Below are 11,964 nucleotides of genomic sequence, written 5' to 3' on the forward strand. Positions count from 1 at the left end.
TTTACATTTTTTTACCGGACTTGAAAGAAAAAGATCAAGGGTATCATTGTGTAACCACTAGTACATTCTAGACGTTGTAGAGATGTGGTAAATAAGAAAGCCACATCAACCTGCTCACTCATCAATCCAGCCAAATCAGTCCACGTGAATTCCTTGCTTTTATGGCCCAGACTTTACTTACGTGGCTCTTAAAATATCCATCCCTTTTCCCATGCCTATAGCTATAAATACCATACCAAACATCTTCAACTTTATTCGAGTTAATTTTGTTTATTATTTAAGTGATCAAGAAGCTATATATATATTACATTTCTTTAAGTTTTTATATAAAAAGATGGCAATTTGTGGTGGTATGCAGTCCATGATATTGGGAAGTCCAATAGTGTCAAAGAGGAATGGAGTGAATCAGTTCGTTCCTTGTTGTTACATTCCACGCCCTCAGAGGAATTCTACTCTTAGTGTTAAGTGTATGTCCGAGGTAAGATGCTGGATGATTTAATTTTATTTTAAAAAACATGAAAAAACTATGACCGAATTTATGGTCAAAGTTTAGTATTTTAGCTCTCATACTACGTATCAGGAGTGACAAACGGGCGGGTTGGAGCGGATCTAATACGTTTTGGGTCCAAAACGGGTAATGAGAAACGGATAAGTTATTCGATCCGATCATAATTAATATGGATAAAATATGAGTTAACCGACCATGATTTATTGCATATAATCACTTTTGGATTTTTTTTTAGTTTCCCTAACTTGAGAAACTCTCGATTTGAGGCTTTACTTATCTAAAAGTTAGACCTATTAATTATTCATTGGTTATTCACTGATTATTCATATTCTAAACGGATAATATGATTCTTATCCATATTTTATTCTTTTTTAAAAAGTTCATTATCCAAGTCTTTTTTTAGTAAATAATATAAGTGATTAACTATTTTCTTTTAACCATTTTGACACCCTATATAAGCCAACAAAGTGAAACGGAAGGAGTATTCTAATTTCAGGTTTTTTTGTCTTATACTTATTAACATGCTCTTATGGTCACAAATATGAAAATATTGCATGTTATTATTATTATTATTATTATTATTTTTTTTTTGCGTGCCAAGCTACTTTAAATTAATGAAATATTGACGTTTGAAAAATTTGCAGGATGGTGAGAAGGGCCAAACTTCAAACTCCTTGAATGATATTGCTACAACACCTACGCCAACACCAACACCAACACCCATACCAACACCTCGTCCTGTGGCTAAGGTCTACATGTTTCAACTTTTTCAAAAATTACAAAATTTTATCTGATATATTTACTTAAATATAATTTTATCTGTTTCAGTTTACGTGAAATAGATCAAACAAATAATATTCACTAACATAGCAAATGCAGAAACAAAGAATGATTAGTATGTTTAAGTATATACTTCGCCCTTTTATTAGTATAATTAATGATACTTATTATAAGTACAAGTGGTGTTTTTCAAGTGACATAATAGTATGCATATTTAATACTTCCTCCTTTCACTTTTAGTTGTCTACTATATAAAAAATATATTTTTATTTTTATTTGTCATTGTATTAAATTAAGAGAATGACAATTTTTTTTTCTTCCTATTTTACCCTTATAACTAATTACTCATTCTTTAAATCATTTTTGAAGACTTTTGGAAATGCTATATAATATTATTGTGAGTAAAATTATAAAATACATACTTTTTTTGAAGGGAGTGAAAGTGAAAAATAGACAACTAGTACTGAACTGAGAAATTTTTAGTATTTTGATATTTATTAGCATAAATATTTAATATTATTGTTTTGATATGTATTAGTACTTCTATCACTTCAACAGGCAAAATCATTGTTCTAACATTTCTCATACAATTTTGTGAACAGACCAGCACCAAATTCGGAGACCTATTCGCCTTCTCTGGTCCAGCACCAGAGCGTATTAATGGCAGGCTAGCAATGATAGGATTTGTCGCCGCCCTTGGCGCTGAATTCGCCAACGGCGGCGACATCTTCGCTCAGCTATCGAGCGGAGGTTTCTCGTGGTTTTTGGGGACAAGTGCTTTGCTAACACTAGCCTCTCTAATTCCTCTATTTCAAGGAATTAGAGCTGAGAAAAAATATACAAGTGGGATTATGAGTGCTGATGCTGAGATTTGGAATGGAAGATTTGCTATGTTGGGATTAGTTGCCCTGGCTTTTACTGAATATGTTAAAGGGGGAGCTTTTCTCCAAGTGTAAATATAGTAAAACTTCTATATAACAGTCTCGTTTGTTTCGAATTTTTTCAGTTGCTATAGTGAATTGTTGTTGTTGCTATAGTGAATTGTTGTTGTAGAGTACATATATCATAATATAATGTAATATTCGATTTCGAGAAAAAGTTAAGTTCGACTTTTATAGCGAAATTATTATATAAGAATGTTGTTGTATAGATATGTGATTGTAATTTAATTGTAAAAATAGATTAATGTGACTATCGGTTCTTGGCTTTGTTTTCTTATAATCTATTCGACTACATGGAAAGTTATACGACTTTTTGACTTTGTAAGAATATGAAAATGAGTGCCAAAATATTTAACCTACTTTGCTATTTTTATGTATTTGCTTAGTTATGCTGTTTAAGTTTGATATATTGAAAAATATATATTCCAATTTGGTGTAGCCTTCTTTGTTCCCCCCTACTGCCCTATGAATTAAAATGATATTCTCAAGACTTAACATGGCGAAAAGGAAATAATACATGGCCAGAAAACCTGATTTTTATTTTAATAAAAAAATTATACTTTTAGGGATTGTTTGTTTTGAATACGGCTTATATGCTGGATAAGTTATGTCAGAATTAGTTATGCTGGGATTAGTTATTCTGGTATTGTTTTTTATCCATTGTTTGATATGTTGTATTAAAAATGACAATTGTATAATTTCTAAGAAGAAGATATAAGTTATCCTAGCAGTAATTACCCTACCCGTATAGGGTATAAGTTATCCCGATATTAATTTTAATCTCGGAATAACTTATACCAAGTTTGCTAACCAAACAAAGTATTAAGGTGATATTAAATTTTTATATCATCATTATATCTACTTATAGCTCATACCAAATGACCCCTTAGTGTCTCAAATATTAGCAAATTCTTAATTTGGTCCTCATAATATCTGGATAAGCAAATTAAATTTTTAATTAATTGATCTGTGTACTTTTATATTTACATTTTCATAATTGCGACAATTTCTCTCTTTTACAAATACGAGCAACATAATATACAGTTGTTATTTCAGCTGACATAAAATAATTAATCAATCAAAGTTTGAGATGCAAACTCGCTATTATTCTGAAGACGAGTTGTCTTCATTACATAATATAAAAATCTATGTTCTTAAGCTAATTATTTGGCGAAACAATTTGAACCCATATCTTCCAAGAGTGTCACATAAAAGGTTACATTTCCGACATTCTTGCCTCATACATGAAAAAAGAGGAAAAATCAAGTATTATTAGATAATAAAATTCCACTTTTATATATATATATATATATATATATATATATATATAAAGAAAAGGAACTCCATAAAAGTAGCATTAAACTTGTTATAAGCAAAACCCCCCGGGTTTTTCTCTCGGCGCACGTTAGGTGACTGACTAACCTGCGCCTTCATCAGAAATGGAAGGAAGAGGACGGCCGAGGAAGAATACCACCAAAAAGCCAGTACTAGATCAGAAGATTACGATGACTAGATCGAGTGAACAAGGGAAAGGTAAGGCCAAAGCCAAGGATCAAATACAGGAGGAAGAGATAGAGCATGAAAATGATAGTGACGATAACTAGCCAAATCTGGACAAGTATCGGAATCAAGCAACAACACCAGTGAATTCTAGCAGGAAATTGGCACTGACGGAGAACATGAACAAAGGAAATTGCGAAATGAGGGTTGTAAGTGAGAAACCCAGCTCGAGTGAGGCAAAATCCAATGGAACAGTACATGCAAGCTCAAGCAAGAAACAAAGGGCTATTTCTGTGGATAATCAAAAGGAATCTCAAGTGAAGAACTCAATTCCAGCAGTTGATAAGGGTCGATCATGGGCGGGATCACACCAGGAGAACAAGTTAGCTGCAAAAGGTATGAATCTCACCTATATACCCCTGACAATGAAGGATGGTGAAGTTGTTGTGCAGCTGATGGAGGAAGACATTGAAGAGGAAAATTTAAAATGGACTAGAGCAGTAATATTGTATGTGGTGGGGAGTACACCTTCAATCAGAGCCATCGAAAGGTTCATCACTAATCAATGGGCAAGTTTGCAGAAACCTAAGGTATTATTTCATAATGATGGATATTTCATAGTCATGCGTATTACTAATGAAGAGAAGGAGATGGTGCTGATGAATGGTCCTTCTACAATTAACAATAGGCCAGTTATCATGAGGCAATGGTCGAAGAATTTTGATTTTAATGAAGAAGTTCTGAGGACTATCCCTTTGTGGATCAAGCCTCCAAATCTACCGCTTAACCTTTGGAGTAATCAAGCGTTAAGTAAGATAGGAAGTAGTTTGGGGAAATCAATATATGCTGATGCTTGTACAATGATTGTTGAGAGAATTTCATATGCAAGAATTTTAATAGAGATGGACGTTACTAGGCCATTACCAGAGAAGATTAAGCTATGTGATCCAAAAGGAAAGGTGTTGGAACAATGAGTACACTATGACTGGAAACCATTATACTGCCAAAAATGCTGTCAACTTGGCCATACATGTAAGGATCAAAGGAAGCTGAGACAGGATGCAGTGAGGAAAAATGTGGAAGGGAAGCAAAAGCAGGAATGGAGAAAAGTTAGAGCACTTGATCCTAAGGTTGACAAAACTGATGCACAAGGGAGATTTAATGAACAATTGGAGGAAGAAGCAACTATACATAATAGTAACTCAGAGGTTGAAACACAATGGCAAATAGCTCGAGGAAGATTTGCAATTAAGAAGCACACAGATGTGATAAGGGAGAAGGAAGTGGATATTGGCAATGCTTTCAAAGCTCTGGTTGATACTGCTCAAAAAATTGTTCAACTGTCTGAAGCTCAAGGTGCAAAAGAAATGCATAACAAGGAAGATAAGGGTGGACCTCCAATTTTATCTATTATATCATGATGAACTTTATTGCATGGAATGTAAGGGGTCTGAATAAGGTGTACAAACAAAAAGAACTAAAAAAGTTTTGCAGGATTAATAATGTAGTATTGATAGCCATAATTGAACATAGAGTGAAGCAAAGTAATGCTGAGTCTGTGTTAAGGAAGGCTCTGATAAACTGGAAATGGGTGGATAACTATGATGAGGCTCCTGGGGGTAGAATATGGGTTGCATGTGATTCTACATTGGTGGACTATACAATGACTAGATATCATGAACAATTTATTCTGGGAAAAGTAACAATATTGCAGCAGAATGTTCAGTTTCACCTATGTGCTGTCTATGGTAAGCATGCAATGTATGACAAAAAGAATCTATGGGAGGAGATGCTGATATCAGTAGTCAATATAAGGAGTCCTTGCCTTATAATGGGGGACTTCAATACAATTCAAACCAGTGAAGATAGATTCAATGGTAGTCTTGTGCAGGAGATGTAGATAAGGGAATTTAAACAATTTTTAGTGGATGCTAAAGTAGATGAACTGAAGACAGTGGGAAGACAATACACATGGACTAATAACTATGTATACAGTAGGATTGATAGAATTCTGGTAAATTCTGAATGAATACAAATGTGGCCCAATATGGAGGGGGTGTCTATGAACCCTGGTTTCTCTGATCATTGTCCTCTAAGTGTGAAGTTTGATACAAGTAGCCAAGTTGGAGGGAAACCTTTCAAGTTTTTGAACTGTCTGGTAAACTTGAAGTCTTTTGAAGATATAATGCAGATTGGTTGGGAGCTAGGGAAGAGCAGACAAACAATGTTGACAACGTGGAACAAATTTAAGAAGTTAAAAGTGTTACTGAAGCAGATGAATAAAGAGGAGTTCAGTGGCATTGATGGTAAGATACATGGTGCTAGAGAAAGATTAGAAAGTATACATAACCAAATGAGTTGTCCTGACCAAGGAGAAATGTAGGTTGAATTGGAAAGAACTACTAAATTGGAGCTAGAGAAATGGATAATGGTGGATGAGAGTATTATGAAGCAGAAGTCCAGAGTACAATGGCTTAATTTGGGAGATTCTAATACAACTTTTTATCATGCTTGTATGAAAAATAGACAAGCAAGGAACAACATTGGCAAATTAATCGATAGTAATGGGGATATAGTGCAAAATACTGAAGAGGTGAAGGCAAAAATTCTAAATTTTTATAGGGGGTTACTTGGTAGTTCAGCTACACAGTTACCAATGATCAACTGTAACATAATGAAGAATGACAATGTGTTGAACATGAGTCAACAACTACAGTTAATCAGTCCAGTCAGCAACGAAGAGGTGAAGCAAGCTTTATTGGGCATTGATGATAACAAGGCACCAATGCGTGATGGGTATAACTCCTACTTCTTTAAGAAGACATGGAACATTGTGGGAGAGGAAATAACTGCAACAGTTCAAGATTTCTTTGAGAGTGCAGATATGTGTAAAGCCATTAATTGCACAACAATCACACTGATTCCAAATATCCAGAATCCAACAAACATAAGAGACTTTAAACTTATTTCTTGCTGTACAGTTCTATATAAGCTCATCTCTAAAGTGATAACTACAAGAATGCAAGAGGTGATGGATAGACTGGTGGATAATTGTCAAGCTGCTTTTGTACTTGGAAAGCTGATCACAGATAACATTTTGATGAGTCATGAACTAGTGAAAGGTTATGGAAGGAAGAGTATCTCCCCTAGATGTATGCTTAAAATTGACATGCAAAAAGCATATGACTCTGTGGAGTGGATGTACATAGAACAAGTGTTAAGGTCACTGAATTTTCCAGAAATCTTTGTGAGATGGATAATGGCTTGCATTAGTACAATGATTTATTCAGTTCTAATAAATGGTAGACCAACAGATCCTTTTGAGGCAAAGAAGGGGCTCAGGCAGGGTGATCCACTTTCACATTTCTTATTTGTTTTGGCTATGGAATACCTGAGCAGGTCATTTGTCACGACCCAAAATCCAACTAGTCGTGATGATACCTAACCCATCCCGCTAGGTAAGCCAACTCATTAAGTCCAATAAAAATATAACATATTAAGGAAAAATAAATGATCTCTTATACACCTCCCAAGGACTGGTAGTACAAATTATGAGCTTCTATGAGTAGAATTTACAAAACTGATATGAAATAAATACATCTTCTGTTTGACAGGGTTTAATGAATCTAAGGCTACCATGAACAAGAGGCATCTACAACAGGGATGTCGAAACATCTTCCAAGTTAGATCTCATCGAACACGACGACATCAGCATCGACATCCGAAATCTGCACGCAATGTGCAAAAAGTGTAGTATGAGTACAACCAACCCCATATACTCAATAAGTAACAAACCTAAACTCAGGTTGAAAGCAGTGACGAGCTTGTACCGAGGTTAGGGTCCACACCCACATCCATTAATACTTCAAAATAATATTCATAAGCAGCACAAATAATAAATTAATAATAAAATGCTCAGCTCGTTCACAGTTTAGGAAAAATAAGCAGTTTCTTTTCAAGTAAAACATTAAAACTCAATTCTTTTCACCGAAACCACCAAAATATGAGTAAGTCTGAAAACTGTGATTTTTCCATAAAACTTTCTTTCAAAATAGGAGATTTCATTTTTCAAATGGCATGAGGAAAGTACATCTCCATGCCTACATGTCAAGACACAAGTAAAATCATGAATGTCACCCAAACCAGGCAACAGAAAGAAATGCAACTCTATGCATATATCTCAAGTACACATGCCAAATGCAATGCCTCTCAGTAATGAACTCATGTACTCATACTCTCAGAGTACTCAATCTCACTGCCTCGCATTATCTTTTACCATGCTTAATGCTCAGCACTCTCAATCACTCAGCACTGTACTATACTCGTTGCGGCATGCCACCCGATCTATATATATAGCCCGAAGGCTCGTTGCGGCGTGCTACCCGATCCATATACATATAGCCATAAGGCTTGTTGCGGCGTGCAACCTGATCCATTTATTTATAGTCGACTGCGCTCACTGGAGGTGTGCAGACTTCAGAGGGGTTCCTACAGGCCAAGTGCTAAAATATGCATGGACAACTCACGTGATATAGTATAAATATCAGTATCTACATGGACAACTCACGTGATACACAAACAACTCACGTGCTATAGTAGCAATATCAGTATCTGCACGGACAACTCATGTGCTGTACGGATAATTCACGTGCTATAGTATCAATATTAGTATCTACACGGACAACTCACGTGCTGTACGAACAATTCACATGCTATAGTATCAATATTAGTATTTGCACGAACAACTCACATGCTGCACGAAAAACTCACGTGCTATAGTATCAATATCTCACAATCTGGTCCTCGGCCTCACTCAGTCATCAATCTCTCCAGTCTCGCTCACGGGCTCACAATGTCATAAAAATCAGCCCAAAAATAATGATATAATGTATCAATAATAACAACTGAGACAGAGATATTATATGAATACATGAATATGATTAAGTACAAAATATCAATAAAATCAGTGAGATGACAGCAAGAAACGACCACTATGGGTCTCAACAATATTGGCATAAAGCCTAGACATGATATCTAGCATGATGTACAACTCAATTTACTTATCATATGGTGAAAACACAAATATCAATAAAGTAGGACCACTACACAGTGTCCTAGAAATAACAGAGTCATCATTCGCAGGGTGCACGCCCACACGCCCGTCACGTAGCATGTGTGTCACCTCAATATCAATCACATAACACATAATTTAGGATTTATACCTGTCATGCCCCCTTTTTCCTCACGGAGTCTGAGTTTATGACATTTGGAAGGACAACTCATACTTTTTGGGAATTGGGTTTGAATTTGAAGAGTCGCCACCTAATGATTAGGGGTGCATTAGGACACCAAAGGGTTTGATTTGAATAACCAGAGATAGGGGAAGGGCTTGAAATTATTCTAAGGGGAAGGTGTTAGGCACCCCTCAAAATCCATTAGTGTGGTTCCCGGCCAGATAATTATTGTGAATTTGGAGTTCAATTAACATAAAAGCAAATAAGGCTCAAATAAGAGGGGGTTTCAGTATATAATGGTTTTAAAGTAAACAAAGTTTGAAAGAACAATTAGAAAAGCTGATTTTTTTAATAAGGAGTTAAATAATGAAAGAAATAAAGAACAAACGAAAGGGGTCCTAGGTATATTAAAAATATGGATCACCCCACATAATGTCCGGTAATCACTCCTCAATGAGGGGCTACATGTGACATTATCGCGTGGTCATCATATCCATATCTACCCTTCCCACCCCGTTAAGGTATCTAAAGCGCGGATTGGTCTCGATTACTTATTGCATGCTATTACCCGTCCCATTCCTATCAGTCCCGGAGGCACTTAGGACTACTAATCCTAAAAAAGAGAGAGATATCAGGCATATTTGGAGTTCAAAGGTAAACTAACGCGACATACAAAAGACATACTGCATGTTAAGGGGAAACACATAAACATATAAGGCTCAAGTACACCTCCTCAAACAAAACACATAAAATAGCATGTCTTACACATACTGCTTAGGTCTGATTTAAATATACTAAAGATGAGATTGTTGAGGCAGCTTTAGTTTATTACATAACTCAGATAGAAAGTCCGAATCAGGCCTGCCTGCTGGTTGTAGCGATTAACAGAAGCAGATTCAGTCTACAGTTATTACTCTAAGGCTTGCCTAAGTGTCTAAACGGGGTCCTATAGGCATGATATCTACTGAATTCAGAAGGTGATGAGACAGCAGAAACTTGAAATAAGTTATCTGAAATCCTATAGGCATGATTACTAGACCTTGTTGAGCGAGGGAATTAGGTTATTAAAAGAACGGAATATACAAAACTTGGACTAGTTACATGTGCTGCAGGCGGTAGTATCTATTATTACTGATTTTATCTAACATTTGAGTGAAGCGAATCAGATTCATTTAGGAAATTCCTATAGGCATGATTTCTATATATCGCTGATTTTAGACCCTTATAAATATGGTATCTAAATGCTGAAACTCGTATTAAACCTTATAGACATGGTATCTAAATGCAGAAACTTGTATTAATCCTTATAGACCTGGTATCTAAATACAGAAACTTGTATTAAACCTTATAGACATGGTATCTAAATGCGGTTTGAATTATGCAGAATTAAAAGTACCCTATAGGCAGGTTTTCTCCATGAAGTTGAATATGCAGAATTAAAACAGTCCTATAGGCATGTTTTCTACCCTTGCATGCATAGTTACCCACCCTTTTTCACTAGCCAGCCCCGAATGTTCATTACAAATTATTACAAACCGAGAATAAATAAGATTACAAAGAAAAATACAACCAGAGGAAGCCTGATTCTTGACTTCCTCTTTGAGTTATGAGATAGACCAACTCAAAGACCATTGATCCAAAGCCTTTCTCTAATTTGAGTGTGTCAGAGTTCCCTAAGAGCCTCAATGGGACTTCGGGCAGTGCTCACACCCAAATTGTATCACCAGAATGGGGACAAGTGCAGTGTAGAAGTTCTAGCCCTCAAGTGTCCAAGTTCAGAGGGAGCTCAATGGGTCCCAAGGCAAGGCTCACAAGAGGGGGGAATAACTTAAGTCTAAGAGAAAGTGGAAGTGCAGAAACAAAACTTTAAGAACTAAGGAAGTAAAGGAAAGGGAAATGGGTGCTAGGAAACAGTTATAAAGTTAAGGACTTCACACAAAGGGGGTTCAAGGATTGGGGATTGCAAAGGGCCTATGTACTTAGGCATTAGTTAATTCTGGGCATGCACAACAATATGGAGTGCTTTTATGCTTACAAAATCAATAGAATACACAATTACATAATGGTAACGTAGAGATTATGATCCTACGGAAATCACGTTTGAGTCATAGAAAACAATGCTTAATACTGTCATGCCTTAAACAAACCATCGGTATCAAACACATTAGGGTAGGGGTTTAGGATTCATAATACATTATGAACAAGCAGAAGGAAATTATAGCATGCTAAAATAACTACTAAACTAAACACAAACAGTAGACAGACAAGAAGGTGAAAGTATTAAGTAAACACATTGTTGTGATGCTGGAATTTTAACCAGAACATACTAGTTTAAAGAATCAAAATACAATAAAAGCAGATAGCAAGTCTTTGAAAATAGCTTTGGCTTTCAGCTAGCTAAATGGGTCACAGTAGTAGTAAAGTAGGAGAGAATGTTTTTAGTGTAAGAGATTTTAGGACTAAGTGTGTTCGTGTCTGTGTTTTAATGAAAGAGCATGGTATTTATAGTATGAAAACAAGTAGAAAAATAGGGCAAGAAAATAATTATGGAACTGTGTACCAATTAAAATCAATCAGTATTAGAGCTTCCTTTAATTAAGGAGTTTAAACTTAAACGGTAATGGACAGAAAACCTTTAAAGAAAGAAATCAAGTAAGCATTTTGTGCAAAACAGGTAATTAGGGGTAAATACATAGGGGTTTAATTAAGGGAAGAATCATTGAAATACTCGGTTAACCAAATAAGGTAAAAGAACAGAGTAAAGTTGCAGAATATATAGGCAATCAGTACATAGTAAATCAAGGAGTCAGAGATTTGAAATTACGGATTTGGGGAGGATAACAGGGGTTCCCATGAATAAACAAATGAACCAAGTCAGAAATGGGGGAATTGAAAGTCTAAGGAAAGTTTTCAAATCAACCCAAGAAACAGGGAAATTAGTAAGGCGAAACAAGGAAAGAGTCAATCACTTAACACATGAATGCAATTAAAATTACACAAG

The 11,964-nt window shown here is 35.6% G+C and overlaps 1 protein-coding gene across 1 annotated transcript; it reads left to right on the top strand.

Moving 5' to 3' along the window:
- Positions 1-253: 253 nt before the first annotated feature.
- LOC104227782 (early light-induced protein, chloroplastic-like) lies at positions 254-2,479 on the top strand. Its single transcript, XM_009780096.2, has 3 exons — positions 254-478; positions 1,153-1,257; positions 1,891-2,479. The coding sequence occupies exons 1-3, from the start codon at positions 335-337 to the stop codon at positions 2,242-2,244; spliced, it is 603 nt and encodes a 200-aa protein (XP_009778398.1). The 5' UTR covers positions 254-334; the 3' UTR covers positions 2,245-2,479.
- The last annotated feature ends 9,485 nt before the right edge of the window (positions 2,480-11,964 follow it).

The sequence above is a fragment of the Nicotiana sylvestris genome, chromosome 9 (genome assembly GCF_000393655.2).
Source record: "Nicotiana sylvestris chromosome 9, ASM39365v2, whole genome shotgun sequence".
Lineage (NCBI taxonomy): Eukaryota > Viridiplantae > Streptophyta > Magnoliopsida > Solanales > Solanaceae > Nicotiana > Nicotiana sylvestris.

Coding starts and splice junctions, on each gene's coding strand:
- LOC104227782 (XM_009780096.2), top strand. CDS start 335: ATGGCAATTTGTGGTGGTATGCAGTCCATGATATTGGGAAGTCCAATA. Junction 479..1,152: donor GTGTTAAGTGTATGTCCGAG/GTAAGATGCTGG, acceptor AAAAATTTGCAG/GATGGTGAGAAGGGCCAAAC. Junction 1,258..1,890: donor CACCTCGTCCTGTGGCTAAG/GTCTACATGTTT, acceptor TTTTGTGAACAG/ACCAGCACCAAATTCGGAGA.